Source organism: Homalodisca vitripennis, chromosome 3, assembly GCF_021130785.1.
Source record: "Homalodisca vitripennis isolate AUS2020 chromosome 3, UT_GWSS_2.1, whole genome shotgun sequence".
NCBI lineage: Eukaryota > Metazoa > Arthropoda > Insecta > Hemiptera > Cicadellidae > Homalodisca > Homalodisca vitripennis.
In genome coordinates this window covers 133,744,520-133,763,141 of record NC_060209.1, presented here as the reverse complement: position 1 = coordinate 133,763,141, position 18,622 = coordinate 133,744,520, and the positions used below count along the sequence as shown (strand labels likewise).

Genomic DNA, 18,622 nt, shown 5'->3' with positions numbered 1-18,622 from the left:
GCCTGAGATTTCACAGTTTTCTGCCACCAATGTAAAATACAAATTATTAAGTTTTGTTTCAATTATTAGGTATACTGTGACGTCTGAGTACTGGAATTAATTATAGTTGAATTGGTTGGTTTTATAAAGAAAATGGTCAGCTGATGTGAACTTATTAGCAGTCACTTTTTTCGTTATGTCGGGGCTTCCTAACTCTATATATCGGTTTATTTTCAATGGATTACTAATCAAGGGGATTGCAACCGTTGTAAAGTACACGCAACTAAAGAGCTAATTTTACAAATTTTTTTATCTGCCTTAATTGTTTTACCGAAATAAGGTAGGTTAATATGAGTCAAGTTACAATGAGTTAAGATAGACTGTTTTTTGTCACAGCACAATTAAGAATATAATTGTAAATCTGTAATAAAACAGTTATGGGGGGGGGGGGTAGTTATAGCCGCTATCCGACGCGACTAACAGCTGTAGTGCGGGGCCCTGTCGTGATGGGGATCTACAACGACGCAAATTGTAGACTAGGCGCCGTCACATCTGGGTATTACCAAGTGAAATGAAGTAAAAACTTGGCACTGCATTGTTAGCTGCGGCAGTGCGTGTAATGGTGGGAAGTGCGTATTGTTGAACAGCTGACAGGTGGTTGGTAGAAACCGTCACGTGATCTCGGCCTGCTCTCCCATTGGTCGACTTACGAGCCCTTGCAATCCGCTCACACCCGCGCCCTTCCTCTTATTTTAAAGGTCGTATAGGTTAAAGTGTGCTTTATTTTGTGCGTACGTTGACTTGTTTTTAAGCTCCTGGTGTTTATTTATTTTATACGTGTTACAATACATCAAAACATTCTTGGAGGAAATACGAACTGTTACACATGGTAAGTAGTTGTACGTATTATCAAATAAACCATGTGTGTATTATATTATGTCATACGTAATACAGTTATATAATTTATGTTTTCAAATTATAAGTTTGTGCAAGATGAAAAGTATCCTAAATGTAGTTTAGGTTTGTCTCTATAAAAATCCGTATGTTATATTATAAAACCGCATTGTTTGGGGTTAATTTTTTATAATTAGTTTTCTATACATTAGTATTGATTAAAAACTATTACTTCAATCGACCCACCTATTATTATTTACAATACAATCTTGAAACAGCTGGAATTATTTAACTGTATTCAGGAAGTATAATTAATACTTTATATCAAATCTAGCTCCACTTCTGTAACGAAACTTATTAGCATCGATAATTTTCTTTGTTGGCTGAGCGTTAGCGAAGCCTATTACTCAAGGGACTGGAATAATTTCATTTATGTCTGTCTGTGTCTATCCGCACAATATCTCGAAAACGAACTTACCTATATGCTTGAAATTTTACATGGAGCTTCATTTCTATATAAGGAACATCGGGTTCGATTATGGTGCATGTCACTACATGGTATTTTGCTGAGCGTTAGTGAAAACTTATTTGTTTTATGGAAAAACATGAAAACAACGAGGAAATAGCAGAATAAATAAATTTGTAAACAAACTCGGTATTATTACAGTACTATTACTATTACTATTTATAACATTTTAACGTGTGACATAGTAACACCTAACTATTCGCAGGACATCTCAAAAATGAAATGACTTGAAATGTTGCATGCAATCTCAGCAACGACAGTTGCGCGTCACGTGGTGTGGCATACTCTTTTATTAAGATAGCGTAAGGGGAACAAATAAAATGTATATGATTCTTTTTTGTGGTATGGCGAATCATGACGAAATAGTGGCATTATAGCGAAGTTTAGATTTGGAAATATGATTTTATTAGCAGATTGCTTGTTTTCCGTAGTGTAAATCCATGTTTATTTCCTGTAAAATTTGACGCCCCGTTATCCTGCTTCAGGTATCGACCACTGATAAGGAGAGATAGGCGGCCATCTTTGACCAATGCTGATTCTACCTGACTGCACTATGTAAAATATCATGAAGTATGCTGCTATCCTCTTAGTTCTCATTGTCTCTCAGGTATTTTTGCCGCTTACACTAAGTTATTAATTACTGTAAAGCTAAGTTTTAATTACTAAACTGAAGTTTGTTAGCAGTTAATTGAGGTTTTCATTGGATAGTGAGTTAGTAATGTAGTAGGCCTACCGACTACGAGTAGCCGTAGTTCTTTCAGTATTAGGCACGCAGGTTGTCTCAAAGTTTTATAAATGTGTTTTTTATGTATGGACCCAGAAAAACTAAAATTTATGATTATATTGTGCTAACATATAGGCATATCAACTATTTGAATCCACGTACATTGGCCACTTTTATAATATAGGAGAACTGTCCATTATATAAAGCTTAAATATATTTAAACTTAAATCGCCTTTTCATAACTTCGTAATATTGAGGTCTTCAACTAAACAGAATTTAAATCGGAAACAGTCAGAAATGAAAGTTGCTTATTAGAATTACATAGAATTTGAATTTAGAAAATATTCTAATCAGTGACAAATTTAATTTTAAAATAATTTTGTTAACATTAAACATCAACACTAAAAGTCCGTAATGAACATAAAAAACACAATATAAGTAGAAACTACTAACCCCAAATTAAGTAGCTGATTAAAATAATAAATAAAATTGGTATTGACGTACTACAATGTTGCAAGAAGGTGTACACAAAGGTTGTTAATCATGACATGTCTCATGTTTCACTATGCATGACGCGAACGAAGCTGTTACAAAAAGCGTACAAAAAGTACTTTTACTCAGTATATAAGTTTTTGCTTCGAATTAGATAATAAAATTTAAAAATCCCATAAATTTTACCTATATTTTTATATTATTTTCAAATTTAAAAAAAAAAATACAATATTATTATTTTAGAATGTGAACCTACACAACCTTGACGGTTCGATCGCTCTAGATGTATATAAACAATGGAGACGTTAACATCTTAAACCTTATAGATATGAATCTTTAAAGTAGTTATCAGTAGTTTCTAAAAATATAAACTTCATTTGGATACAATCAATTAGAAACTAACTTGTAAACATATGCATTACTATGAATTCAATTTTACCGCACCAATCTCACTCAAACCTTTGTAAGGAAACCACCTCGAAGGTTGTGGTAAACCTCAAGATCGTTTCACTTTAGCTGGGGTTTAAAAGATATAGACCAGTGTATTATTATACAGTTATTGAAAATTGTCAGATTTTTCTAAACCCACTTTATTCTCGTTGTATGTTGTAAAATAAGTGAGATAGAAATTTCGTATGAATCTGAACAGCGACCATCTGAAATATTTTATTGGTTAATAATACCTAACAAAGTCATCCGAGAACTATTTTCTTACCAAGTTTATTTTTAATCGCATTGGTCTTGGCAGTTTTCGTAGTAATTGGTTCTGCCTCTAACTACATCTGAACTTAATCTATATGACGCGTAATAATTTAGATATAGCTATTCCTTTCCCAAACTTCGAACGTCTCCCATCCTGAAACATTGAGATATATAAAATATGTTGTTACTATAGAAGTTGTATGAAATATTTTAAATTTATAAAAATCGAATCATTTTGTCATATATGTAATAATTGGAATTAGATATTCACAAGTTCTTGCACAAGTCCCGGCATATTCAAATTTTGTAGCAATTGAGACTGGCCACCGAACTCATTCAAGCATAATAACTCTGAACCAAGTTTTGTTTGAATTAAGTGGAAATAACTGCACTTTTGTGTTCATAATTCCGTGTTATTTTGAACTATCCCATACACACACATAGACATAAATATTTATATATTGCGGTAGTCTTGAGTTCAGGGGCAGTAATTCTCACGAAAACTCCACCAGAAGAGTAAGTGAAATAAACATATTTCTATGAAATCTACTTAAACAGGTTCTGTGATTTGTGATGAATTTTTCAGGGACAAAAGCGTCTGAATAAAATTAAACTAAATGCCGCATCACCACCTTTTACCTTTGGAAAATTTTAGTGTCATAATTAATTACCGTACTTACTACATGTGCAAGTTATATAATAATACAGCATATTCCTGAAGAAATATTTTAAGAGAAGAAGGACATATTTTTAGAATCTTTCTGACATAGCTTTATGTTTCTCAGCTGTTAGTATACTCTGATAATTTATCTTTCACTTCTCATTTAGTTACATTCAATAAAGTATTTTATCTGTAAAACAAAAGAGATGAATACATCTTTAAATCTGTTTTGTCACCAACCTTGCTACTTATTCATTTGTTGCTAAGAATCAAAATTTATATTATAAATTAATCAGTCACAACATTTTAAAATATACAATTCCTCTTAAATAATGATATTATACTATGTATATTTATTCTATAATACGAGTAATATGTTTCCTCGCTTATACTTTCTTGAAAGAACGTTGCCTAGTCTACGGCAGATAAAATAGCCATGTGTACGACAAGAATTGAGCAAAACAATACTTAATCTCAGTTTATTACATAGACTTACAAAGTAAATGTAAACCCTTGTACTTTAGGTATTAGTAGTTGTCACTGGGCTTGAAGGAAGTGCAGGTAATAAAGCCCTAAGCGACGAGGTTGTTATCATTTCCATACGTGCGTGGTGCTAACGTCACGAATATAACTTTACTGCTTTTAGCTTGTGCTCGTAACCTTAGATTAATATATTATAACATTCTGTATATATCAAATTTAAGTCATGACGTGACGGTGTAAACTTTCAACTCTCTGCTCCGTACTACTTATTGAAATTTAAGGCGAGGGTTAAAACATTTGTTGTTATCAAATATAAATTAGTATGCACTTAAAATTTTTTTCTAAAATTTACACATTATTAGGTAATTAAATGTAATATCCTTGTTAATAATGTCATAACCTTCGTCTTGATTCTACGATACATTTAACGTGAGAACAATGTTATGTATCGAACTGTCAGGTGTGTTGTTTTATAAGCATGGTTTAATTTATTTATCGTCACCGTATACCGATTTAGCATTTTTATAACTCAATAGGATAATTTTAATTCATTTAATCTGTTTACTACATTCAATTTGTATACAACCAACTGTCTAAACTACAAGCACGGCTAGTAAAGAGCCAACTAGGCCTACTATAATAATTAAAAATGAAGCTTATTTTTATGAGTTTCTGCTTTAAATTCTAATTATACAGTAGGCCCCTACCTTTATTATTCGTTCTGAAATAAACAAGAAATGCAACAAAAGGGGTGTCACGTACATGTATATGGAACTGATGAGAAATTACCATACATTTTGTTGATTATAATGTTTTACAAATATATTTTTTAAATTTGTTCCCAACATTTTGATTTTCTTCATTCCAAGAAGAGTTTCTTGGAGGATTGTCAAATTGAAATGATGTTGTTTCATTAGATTGACAACTAGATTTACTAAAAACTATTGCATGATTTCTACATAGCAGAGTAACACATTTCATTATGGATACGTTCATAACATAAAATACTAAAACTTATTAAAAAAATCTATATTAACACATCAAAACAGTCCAATTAAAATCCTTAACAGTTTTATAGCCTCAATTCACACTCTACTAAGCTTTCCGAATATGTTATAATACTTTTTTCAAGGTACGTACAGTTTACACGAAATCGTATGCTTGTTACAACGTAGCCTATATGGTACGCCACATCACGTGTCACGTAAAGGCTTCACTAAGGTTGCATACAAAATTTCAGATCTATAACTCATTTCATTTTCGAGATTCCTGTGGGAAGATAGACATTGATCATACAGAACATAACTTGATACAAACATTAAACCAAATTCCATGGTTAGACATGCACCATCATAGAGTACATCTTGTGTATGTAGAAGTGATGTTTCATAAAAAAATTCAAATCTACGACTGAAATTTTTTTTAGATATCTAGCCACATGATTCATTCACATTTGTATTCATTACGTTAGGACGTGTCATAGCAATGTCCAAATAATAATAGTTCCGGTGAACTAGGACGGATACTACAACGCAAGAGTGCGCTGAAATCAAATCTTGTGTTCTTGTCATCGAATTTTAACATTGGCTTTTATTCTATAGTCTTTTTGTTTTACTCTATGAATTAAACTGTTTAAATTTCATATGATTGTACTTAGTTTGTTAAACAAATTTAGTTATCCTACTATTTTCTTGTTGCCATTATGGTTACCAATGTAAAAATACTCGCTAACATTCCGCCAAATCCAATGGAGTTACATGCACCATCATTTTACTCAGTGTTGATCATATAAGAATTAATTTTCATGCAGTCTTTCAAGTCTAAAGGTGATTTCGTTTTCGAGATATCATGCGGAAAACAAAAAAAACAGACAACAGAAATGAAATTTTTCCAGCCCCTTAAGTTATAGCCTTCGCCAAATCTTGGCCAATACATTTACTGTAACACTGAATGAATTATGCAATTTTCAAAGAGAGCTGATCACTGTGACGAGGGAAGTGAACAGTTTTCTTTCTGGCGGTATTCAGGTGAAAATGAACAATTACTGTATCTTTCTCTATGTGTATTGGAATTTCTCAACGGTTTTTACATGAATTATTTTGGTAATGTTAAAACTTTAAAACTTGAAAAAGAGGCTCCCAAATATACTTCGAAACAAGTTGCTGAAAGTGTTATTCTTAATACGTCGTACAATTTAAACATCTGCTTTCAGTCTACAGCACGTCCGTACATAATTAATTGCGCCATACCGCAATATGGATTACTGCACACCTTCATTATAGTAGTATACAGTAATACAATTAGAAGAACGAAGATCATAAACTTCATAGAAACAAAGTCTACAAAATGAAATGTTTTACTTACATATTTATTTCCATTTTTTTAAACTTTAAGAAACATAATCAGTTTGGAATACTTAATTGTAGCCCCTAATATTTTCAAGATAATCTTTGGTTAGTTTTCAGACATCTGAGTTATAAATACAGTTTTGAATCATTTACCTTAGAATTTTAATGTATACTTTTTTTAAATTGTATAAGTGCTTTCACAGAAGATTTAAAATTAACTATGTTGTAATTGAAATGGTGTAATTTATAGCATTAATTATGTTTTTTTTTTAGGTAACAGGATCTTTTCAAAGGTTTACGATCATTCAGCGATGTAAAAAGTTAATTATGCTGTGTTACGAGATGCGCAATCTGGTCTCTCCCTTATATGAATAAATATCGTAAGATATAACCACAATATAGATTAAAATGAAAATATATATTGTTGTAGGCTAGATTATGGTTATTATGGTGCTAAAGTGTTTTTCAATATACTTACTTCTGTCTCTACATTTGTATTATTTAGCCTACATTTATTTACAGTCCAAAGATTGGGAACGCGCCAACAATGTTATGATTCATCCAACGCTTTGATCGGTAACGATTTGCAAAGACTAATTTAATATTTATTTTCAAAGTCCAAATGTATATCTCATTCATTGGTTCCTCACAAAGCATCCCTTCATCTTATCTTAATCAATATTTTATAATCTTAGAAAATGTAATTTCATGGAAATAGGTCGATGTTTATGTTCACATCAGAAGTTAATTTTTTTTTACAAATTGTCATAACTTGTTGTAATGTAACAGTTTATGAAAAATCTCCCTGTAGATAAAAGCTATGCACTAATTTATTTATGATTGCCTATTTCTTATTAATGTAATGAGAATACAGGATGTAAAACGTTCATGTCAGAAAAAATAGTGTATTCTACACGATAAATTAATGATAAACGAGAGTTCAGAGACATGAGAAACGATTCTGTACCAAATAGTCAAATCGTACAAGATTAGTGTCACAGACGATAACGTACATTACAGACGTCTAAGTTTAATCCATATTGCAAATAATACTGTATATGTTCGTTCCTATTTTAAAACTATAAAAGCACATTTCCGTTCCAGGCACGGCTGCTATCCTGTTATTACACTACATTAGGTACTTTTAAACATTTGTGGGTGGTCTGGGATTGCTGATCTTCTACCTCAGCCACTTTGGTTGTTTTTGTAGCTACTCAAGCCTGTAGACAGATGGAGAGATGCTGTGATTGTAGTGGCATCTGTCTAGGTCTAGGCGGAAGTCACCAATCCACACCCAATTGTTAAACCAGCTGAAGCCGACTGTATGACCTCCACACCTGTCATTTCCGCCTGCGTTTACCCACACCCGCTTATCCCGCCCTCACTTCTCTCGACTGTACTGGTGTTTAGCAATGGACTTTTAGTTAGAATACAATTTTCCAAATAGGAAAGTAAAAAAAATTATGGTTGCCTGTAAAGTTGGCTTTACGGGCGAAGATTTTACGTGACAACGTCTTTTTCTCGGTAGAATATTTATTGATATGAATATTATTAAATTGCACAATAGGAACAAGGAATTGAATGAAAATAAGAATTGCACAAATTTTAACTATAGAAATATATTTTGTTTACTAAAACATTGTACATAATTTGAAATTAATTAAAATTTGTTATTGTAAATGGTAAAGTTGAATAAAACATTTACTAAAATTGGAATTTGAAATTCTTGTTAAACACAGTTAAATTCTAACTCCGCGCGTGGTGATTGGTCGGTTTAGTTCGTTTGTTTGGTCGCACTGTTATGACAGGTTAGAGGTTATAATTTGTTATTTTAAATGTTTGACTAGCAATACGCGCTGTTTCTTCTCAATCGACTGAATTACGATTGATTGCAGAGTGATTTAAACTAATAATTTACTTAACACTATCAACATTTGTCAATAGTATGACATAACCTATAAACTCAGTTTCTCAACTTTTGTGTCAATCTAACAATTAATCAATCAATCATAGTTTACGATAATGAAATATCAGTGTACAATTATTTACCTTTATTGTTGTAGTTGTTGTAAATGACGAATCTAAGCACTCCACATTTTCACGAATAAACATAGTTATCTGCTTTATCCCGTGCGGCGGACCCACAGTTATCTGCTTTATCCCGTGCGGATCCCGTGCGGCGGACCCACTGGACGGGCATCGTAACGTTACCGGGCGTTACACTTTTTCATGAGTGACTCCGAGCCGCAACCTAATTTAAGACGTAGTCACGTCAAAAGGAAAACTCGCCAGGTAATGCCAAGAATGTTCTGCTTTAAGCCGAAATTTCAGTCAGAAGAATGTAATACGCGCAAAAGATAAAAATGACTGCGTAATACTACATTTAAGTCTATTTATTACACTTTAAACTAAATATATCATCATTACATTATTTTTTATTTGAGAAACACAATTACCTACTTATGTAGACATAAGAAAGAAAACAGTAGTGTGCTTATATATATATATATATATATATATATATATATATATATATATATATATATATGTGTGTGTGTGTGTATATATATAAAATGCGAATGTTGTTTGTATGTTCCGTTATAACTCTGGAACCAATGCACGAAACATCGTGAAATTTTGTACAGTGATTCTACACGTTCCTGGAAGTAACATAGGCATACTTTTAGAGAGGTATTTGGTCCAATTTTAATAGTTAATTTCATTAATTTTTTAATTATAAATTGTTGTTGATGTTGGTGTGTTTTATATTGGATCCGACAGACTGCGCTACGACACGTAATACAAAGCGAACTGATACTTAACAGCTGATAATACTTTCAGCTGAAGTTCATCAAAGAGGCAGAAACATTTGTTTACATTTAAAATTTTAAACATTTTTATTGTAAAGTGCTTGATCAGTAGTGTTTTTAAATTCAGATTGCATCAATGATCAATAAACTATTTAATTCAAAGGTAATACTATTAAACGCTATTATGAAAACAACCTCATTATACAAATCCGTGAATGTTTGCACATAAGGTAATCGAATTTGGTTACATCGAAGGTAAATGAAAAGAGCCGAAAGAAGACACTTTATGATCGAAATTTGGTTTCTTTGATACATTTTCTTGAAGGCACACTTCTGAAATAATACTGGAAATATCTTAGTCAGAAAATTAATTTTAACAGACCGAATGTGATTCTTTATAACCTAATTAGTTTACCGAGATTCATCCATATGCATTAATCGTTCTGAATAACTTATCAACACCTAGCAAAAACCACGAAAGATAGAGGCAGTAATATGATACATACCTTCATAATGCGCCCAAGAGGCTCACGAAGGAACGACTGTCAATTATCTCAGCAATGTTTAGAATGTGATAGAAAAAGAAGAAGTGAATATAGTGTAGTCTACTGTTTTTAACGGGAAATTGCGTGCGAAGCCGCGGGAAACTGCTAGTGAAAATAATAAGTTTAAACCGGAAAAACAATAAGCAGGTGTACGGTTTAATTGTTCGTAACAGGAAAGAGAAAGAAATAAACAATAAAACAGCTTATAGATACTGTACTCTTTAACGGCTGATTGTAACACAGAAAAAACAAAAAGGAGTCTGAGGTCAAAAGAGGCCACAATATTAAAACTTCACGCCACCAGAAACAATCCCAGACCGGTCTGTGATAAGAAGAACATCCCAAAATATTTCGTAGGTTCAACTACTTACAGAGAAATGTCAGCCACAAAACAGAAGACGTTCCACTAAATACTTTATTTTTCTTTTACGAACCTTTCGTTAAAAATACTAAATAAGATCCAATTATGTATTTCGTTATTATATTTTTTTTATAATTACTCACAGATAGTTGCCATAAAATCTTAAATTGCCGTGTATGAACGGTAAGCCTTATATAAGCCGGGTGTGATCAGCTAACTCCGTCTGTCACAGATCGGTTTTCTAATGTTAAATAGTGATTATAGATTAATCAAAGAAAATTATTATTTTACTTTCCTAAATTTATACACAATATTACAACATCATTTGTAGTGTTTTACACCAATAAGGAACTTGGTTTTTTTTCTAGACGACTTGAATCCGTTTACCTGATTAGAGCATGTCTCTTACATTTTATAGAACTTAAATTGTTACTAGTGCTGAGTACATATCATCAGGACTTTCCTTCTCGTGGTATCCAGATTAAGCGCCGATATCCACTATCATTATGGGTGGTGGCTCATAGTGCCTAAGCCCACAGCGCCACAACGTGAATTTACTCACAGCGCCACAGCTCATAGCGCCACAGATTTGGCCGGAGTGCTCACAGCGCCAACACAACCGAATAAATAATCGGGTCCATGCTCACAGCGCCACAAATTTGTTGTGGCGCTATGAGGCCGCACCATCATCATGTGACAGCAGTTTTTGTGTGATAATTTTAAGTGCTCTAATCAGCTGATTATAACATTACATTGTTGAACTGTGGTCATAATAGCCTTACCTATTGCAGCATTTAGGTTTCTTTTGACTAAAGCATAAGAAAACAAAAACATTTTTTAGCTACAAAAATAATTACTTTATTTACAAAAGTTTTTCTATTATAACAGAGTACTAAATAATTTTGAATTCAAACACCAATTTCTGCTGGTGAGAGAAACAGTTTCAGTTCAATATTCCACAATTTATGTTCAGTATTTCTATAGCCAGTTTGATTGCACATCTTGAACCGTGTTAGTAGCGTTAGTCCCAAATTCGAGTTTGTATTTTCTTTATAGAAAAAAAACTAAAAGATTTATTAGCAGCCTTATTTAAGTAAAGTTATTATTTTTGTAGATTATAAACATATTTGTTTTCTTATGTTTTAGTTAAAATAAACCTAAATACTTTAATAAGTATCGATATTACAACCACAGTTCAACAATGTAATGTTATAATCAGCTGATTTGAGCAACTAGAATTAAAACAGCTGATTTGTTTCCTCACAAACAGTGCTGTTACATAATGACAGTGAACACGGTTTTTAAGATCATTATCTCCGTTATTTATCAACCGATTTTCAACTTGGTATCGTTGGATTTTTAATTAAATCGGCTAACTAAAATGTAGCAAATGTGACTGTTTTACCATTTGTCGTTTTTAAGATATTTACGCTTAAAAATGTTAGGAAACCGCCATTTTGGAAACAACGCTTCTGAACAATTGCATGTTTTTGTAATAAGGAAATTTTAACTTATTACAACAAGCTGCTGTCAAATTAAAAATTGTACGTGAAAAGACAAAATGTCGGCTATTCCGGTAATTATTGAGTTTTCGAGTTTTAATATGATATTTTGGTTAGTCTTAGGCCCAGGAATAATAGCTAGAAGTATTGGTAGAGAGTTCTAAAACACTCTGTTTATCAATTCGATCAAGCTAAAAACATTGGATAGGTTACGTTTATCTTTAAAAGATGCTAAGTAAAAAATATAATAAAACTGTAGAGAAATAAAAGAACATTTAAAAATAAAATAAAAATTATTTCCGTCATGTGTTTTAATGTTTCAAGAGAGAGAGCACTGTTGCATCGATCGATATAATATAATACTTCGATGTTAATTCACATCATCCACATTTTGAAGGGACTGACAGGCTGTAACATTCTGCAACAGTTTTAATGATTTGTACTTTAATGCTGTAATCTACTCTTACTGCTTTTATATAACGATATAAACGCTAACTACACAGGGTGTTTTAGGTACATATCCTAATTTGTTTATGGACATATAGATCAAGAAAAATATAATAGGAATTTATAATTATCCCCCTCCAAATCATCAGAGGAGTGCAGTAAAAATTTTAGGTTAAGCATCTTAACAAACGTAATTTATTTGAAATGTGTCATGGCTGTTAATATTTTTAGGCCAACATGATGCCAGTAGGCTATAGTTAGAAAGAAATCTGTTTTCAAACCAATAACTCATTAAAACTTTATATCACCGAAAAAAGTATAAAAAAATGCAAATTAACATAGTAAAAACCCAAACAGAAGGTGTGATCAGGCCCATACCTAGACAGGCTTTTTCGGATAATTTTACCGGGGTCCAGGCAGGCCCCCACTACATGTCTATTTGAAGAGACCGTGTCGAAGAAGGGTGCGGTGGCGATGCTCGGCCGAATATTTTTTCCGGGGCCCCCCAAAGCTAAGTACGGTCCTGGTTGTGATTTATATAATTTTAATTCTAATAAAAATATTCTAATAACAATTCAAACTGTGTATTTTATATGTATTTCCATGCTGTGAATAAACCGTATTTTTTGTATTTGCTTATCTTCATGTACGAGAAGCGTTCCCCCATGAAGATTTATTGGCATTAATAATCTAAATTCAGGTCTCACGTTACCACATAGAGCCACTTCTTGGAGATGTTAAATAATATTTTTCGAAACATATGTTCAACACTTGAATAGTAATGTTCATTTCCTGTAGACAATTATAATTAGTAAGGACCATCAACTGGTAAATTTAATTGTTATTGTTTTGAGAAATGAATATTACGAATGTGATGGGCTAATAAAAGAGGAAGTATGAAAATAGGGCGAGTGTACTGACACGCAAATGGCAAAAAAGTAATGCATATTCATTGGGAATAGGCAGTGCAATTCTCGGTTATAACACGGAAGAGATAAGAATCTACGCGAGTGTTGGCCGAGAGCTCATGGGAAGTGGGCAGCGACTAGTGGTCAGAGGAAGGGCCAACGCAACGTTCGAACTGCGATGTAGAGGGGGAAGCGCGCTCCAGTGATTGCAGGATAAACTAACTTCAATGATACTAACTATAGACACTGCTGTCCTGCTCAGTTGTCCGATATTGTAAATTTAAATCACTAACACCACAAACATTCATTCCACCTTAATCTATATACAATATAAAAACGTTCGTTAGGGTTAAACATATTACCAACTCTAAAGTATTTTCACTATTTGTTAAAAAATACGAGGTACACTCCACATCTCAATGTATTATCTTCCTTATTCCTAAAGATTTTTTTGTTTTATGCTAATATCAACGTAATATTACAAAATGTTATCAGGACTCAGAAGTGTATACAATCCTGGACATCTGGATTCTGGTTTGTGGTATGGTTATTTGTTAATTTCAGAGTCACAACAGTTGAAAATAATTTTCCTGAAGATAGAAAAATTGAAAAGATTTCAATCAGTCCTGAGGATAGTCATTTAAAGTAAGAACTTAAGGCAATTTTGTAACCAGGCCCAAAGGAAAACTGTAGAAGATAATAGTGTAATTCTCTCAGTATATAGGTACAGAGTGTAACAGAACTCTTTATAAAACCTTTAGGATATTGTTCCTTAGGTAAAATGGAGCAAAAAATGAAATGTAGCCTAACCATGGTTTATATCTTTCTGTCTACAGTCTCTGTATTTCAAGTAGATTTCATAGAAATTTTCTGATTGCACTCGGTTTCATGATGGAATTTCTGGGAGATTATTGTATTTTCTCTGATCTAAAACCACTAGAATCCAAAAATGTGTGTGTGTGTGTGTGTGTGTATATATATATATATATATATATGTGGGCTTATATAATACAACGACAGCTTGTTAACACGATAAATAGCGTAGTTTTTAATATATCCAGATTTAACTTGGTGCAAAGGCAGTACTTGCACGTAGCTTGAATGATTTTGATAGTCAGTCTTACCCAATAAAAAGTTTCAAGATAGCGGCAATTCATATTTGAGCAACATTCTTAACTATTAATTTTCATCACAGACGCAAACTGATACATTTTATACTCAATCCTATGGCAGAATGGTATGAGTTTTAATTTCCTATGAAATATGTTCCATCATGTTTTGTCGTATCTCCAATGGTTAAGCCACAAAACACCCTCAAAATCAAAAATTTGTTCAAATTCTGAAAATAAATACGTAAATACTACGGTCTACATTTAATTCTGTGGCAAACCCCAACTCCAAATTTAAGTTCACAATCCTCTTATCCCCAAGTTTGTTAAAACCTACCTCTACGTACAGCCTCCAGTAAGCCGAAGTTGAGTAAGTAAATATAACCATTCCTTTCCCAAGTTTCAATATGGTGGTAATTCGCATGCATTTGGTTATAATTTTCATCTCAAGTATTTAAAAAAATAAATCGAAAATCAAAACTTTTCATAAAATATTCATGTAATTCCAAACAATATTTAAGCCTACTTTTTTTCTATATCTTTTCACATTAAAATATTGTAGCCATTTAAAGTTGTACAAATATACAATTGACCAATATAGATAAACATAATTTCGGATTGATTGTAACTAAATCAAGTTCATGTTTTTAGAAAAAAATTTATGTTTGTGAAAGTCTTTATCTAGTCAAGTTTTCAAGATATGGACTTCCTAAATGTTTGAAAGGATTTAAATTATATTAACATAATAACATTGAAGGTTATTGTCCCATCAGTGATGTACTAATCAAAAATCTGAACGATTAAGGCATCTAGAGTTTGACATTTTAAGATGACAGCCTCATGTAAAATCTACTTTACTTCCCACTGAGCTGAAAGGGACATTTTACTTTATAAATCATATTTTAAAACCTAAGTTTCAAAGTGGAATGACATTTTGGATTTTCACGTCTCGTATTTTATTTTGATAGGTGGATTTTGTCGATCTAACAACTGACAGTAGTGTCACACACACTGTATATTGACCATGTAGAAAATCAACCAATAAAATTACTTTAGAGTCCAAAATAATCGTTGCAAGGACTTTTCCAGCAGAGAGATTATTAAACTAAAATACCTTAAAAAGTACTGATTTTACAAGAAAGTGATAGGAGTAACTTTTTGCAAATAATTAAAAAAAAATGCAACAATACTTTAATGTTTCAATTGGATAACAAATAACTGACTTATTGTAAGTTTAGTGTGACCATGTAATTTACACTAAACTTAGCCATTAATATCCATGTAATTACATCTATATAATACCTATTGGATTACATTTATGTATTACTTGCATGTATCCAAGTTTAACTTTGGATATTTATTGTCCAATCCAAAGTTTCTTCACAATAAAGTAAAATTTCAACAATGAAACAATATAATTAACACATTCAAAATAATTTGTTATCTGTTAAAACCATTGTTCCATTGTTTTACTGTTACCTGTATATGAACAGTGTATGGTAAATGACATAGCCTTCAGGGAATTTCTCAATTTTTAATAATTTATGACTTTTAAAAATTAAATTAAAAAATTATAGAAATTATAATCTTAAGCAGTATAATATTTAAATGCTAAAAAATAAATACACAAAAAGTTTGTTTCCTTTTAAAGTTACCAAAAATTAATTCTGTTTGGTCTATTTAAAAAAATCAATATACTGTGATAATTTTGAAAAAGGATAAATCAGTGTTCATACTACAAATTATTGAAAAATGTAATATTAAACTTAACTAATGTGGAATAATGAAAATAAATCTTAATCTAAAGTTAAGCGACAGTGGTTCCTGCAACTAGAATGGCAATGGTGACGTTTATACACTAAGAGACTGTTGTAAATAATTTTGGATTGTTTAACTTTTAAAAGGTTCATTGATAAGTAGCATTAGTTTACGCATTAATAACAACTAAAAATATCTCTTCTGATTAAAACTGTGATTGAAAATCATTGGAGAAGTTTTATTTAAATGTTGAAAGTTAATTTCTGCAGTCTATTTCAATAAAGATGGTTCATAGCTTATGGTTTATAAATGCTGAGATCCCACCTAAGTTAAAATTATTTTATTAGATATCTGAAATAGAGAAATGAGCTTAAAACGAGATATTTTTATAGGCGTTTGATACACCGATTTGCCATATTTTAAATGCAAATTATATTCAGGTATGTAGAATAAAATTTAAAATGGTATAGTGCTCATATTCTGTATTGTTGTGATAGGTATGCCAATGTCGCTTGCGCCATCGTAGTCACACAGTGATGTGTGGTCGGTGTGCCCCTGGATGGGGTGTAGTGCGCCCCTGCACTCCACTCTCACACACCGTCTGCGCGCCTTGTGCTGCTGGTCACTACTCCCCCCACCACTCTTACCGTGCACCCTGTTGGCTGTGTTCACACTGCGGCCCTGGACTGTATGAAGCCCACCCCTGCACCCCCATTACCGACACTGTGTGTGATAGCTGTCTGCGCCTCCAACTTCTCAACGCTTCCAAGCATTGTCCATGAACACTGATTGAATTACAACGTTTTTTTGCTATTTCAAATTAGGACAGCTTTAATTAAGATTTGAAATAAATCTATATAATTTTTGTTGATTTATTTCTAAACTTGAGTCAAACTTTTTCCAAACTGACTAAAGGTCAATGATTCAACTTTAACTTTGTTTTTTTTTATAATAATTTCCATTATTTAAATCCAACTATTACTTTTAGAAATTTATTTTCAAAGAAGCTCCACTTGCAGTTCCGTTACATAAAATTATGTTCATTGTATCAATAACTCCAAGTGCCCTCCTGTACTAATAATGGGATTGAAAATAAGTTAAAAATTTTAAGAATGTTGTGAGTGTTAAGGGATTATAAATATGAATAGTGACATATAATATACAAAAGTAGTCTAAAATAAATTATTTATTGTACATTTGAATGTTTATCACATCTAGCATTTATCTGATAAGAGATAATTTATTTTAATGATAGTTTAGATCAGAAATGAATTTTTATGTGAATTGCTGTGCCAAAAATTTTGGTAAATGTAATGGATTGTACAAACAATGGAGATGGTATCTTAATAATACTAATATCCATATCATTCATGTAGAGAGACTTCAATACTTATTTTTAATGCAAGACAGCCAATGCACATTTCAAATTGATCGTGTAAAACAGTGTTGACAATTAAAAAGGACCAATAATCCCATTCCATTCTATTCCTTGTTATTTGTTATCTTTTCTCCAAAAGAAAAAGCCTATTAATAAGAAAAAATTTGTATTTGTGTTAACTGTTAGCTTTAATAAATAAACATTATTTATTGTTTTGTTTATGTTGTAATTACTGTAGAACAGATACTGAGTACAGACATTGTTTCCTGACCTTACAGTATTATAATGTATTTTAAGTTCTTGTAAAGTTCTTGTAAAGTCTTGTTAAGTTCTACTAAAATAATTAAATATTTTTGAGACAAAAATTGTTTTATTATTTCATATAGCTAAACAAAATATACCTGAAACATATAAAAACATAGTGGCTAAAAAAACAAAAGAGGAAATAACACTTTCTCCACCTAGATATAAATTCTCTGTGGGAGTTGATATCTTGATATCCTCATCTAAGAACCAAGAGATCACAATTGAAGACTTGCAACACCATCACTATAGTGTGAGAAATATCATTGCAAGCCTGAGTTGTGGCAAATCAACTGTTGCCTATGCACATAGACCTGAGGTATATTGTTTAATTTTTGCAAATGAACAGAAGATTAGTTTCTTGCCATAAGAATGGTATTAACCCTAGAATGGTAACGCGTAGTCTCTCAGACGACGCAAGCTACAAAAACCGGTCCAGGTGGCAGGTGCATGACGTGACCGACCCTCCACCACCAATACCTTCCCCCTGCCAGCCAAGGTCAATGCTGGATAGGGTTCCATTTTGTTTCATTCACTCAGTTCATTTCAGTGAGCCCATAGTCGTCTGGTAGACTACGCGTTACCGTTTATGTAACTTTTTTGTTCCTGAGTAAATATATGAAAAGTTGTTTTGTGCGTATGTAGTGTTAGTTTTTGTGATAATTTTTACCGTGGATGGTCAAGTAACCATG

At 32.1% G+C, this 18,622-nt stretch overlaps 1 protein-coding gene across 1 annotated transcript; it reads left to right on the top strand.

Moving 5' to 3' along the window:
- Window positions 1–598: 598 nt before the first annotated feature.
- On the top strand, window positions 599–17,979 carry LOC124357544 (tumor necrosis factor receptor superfamily member 3-like). The gene is made up of 3 exons (XM_046809442.1): window positions 599–868; window positions 1,885–2,006; window positions 16,747–17,979. The coding sequence occupies exons 2-3, from the start codon at window positions 1,965–1,967 to the stop codon at window positions 17,029–17,031; spliced, it is 327 nt and encodes a 108-aa protein (XP_046665398.1). The 5' UTR covers window positions 599–868; window positions 1,885–1,964; the 3' UTR covers window positions 17,032–17,979.
- The last annotated feature ends 643 nt before the right edge of the window (window positions 17,980–18,622 follow it).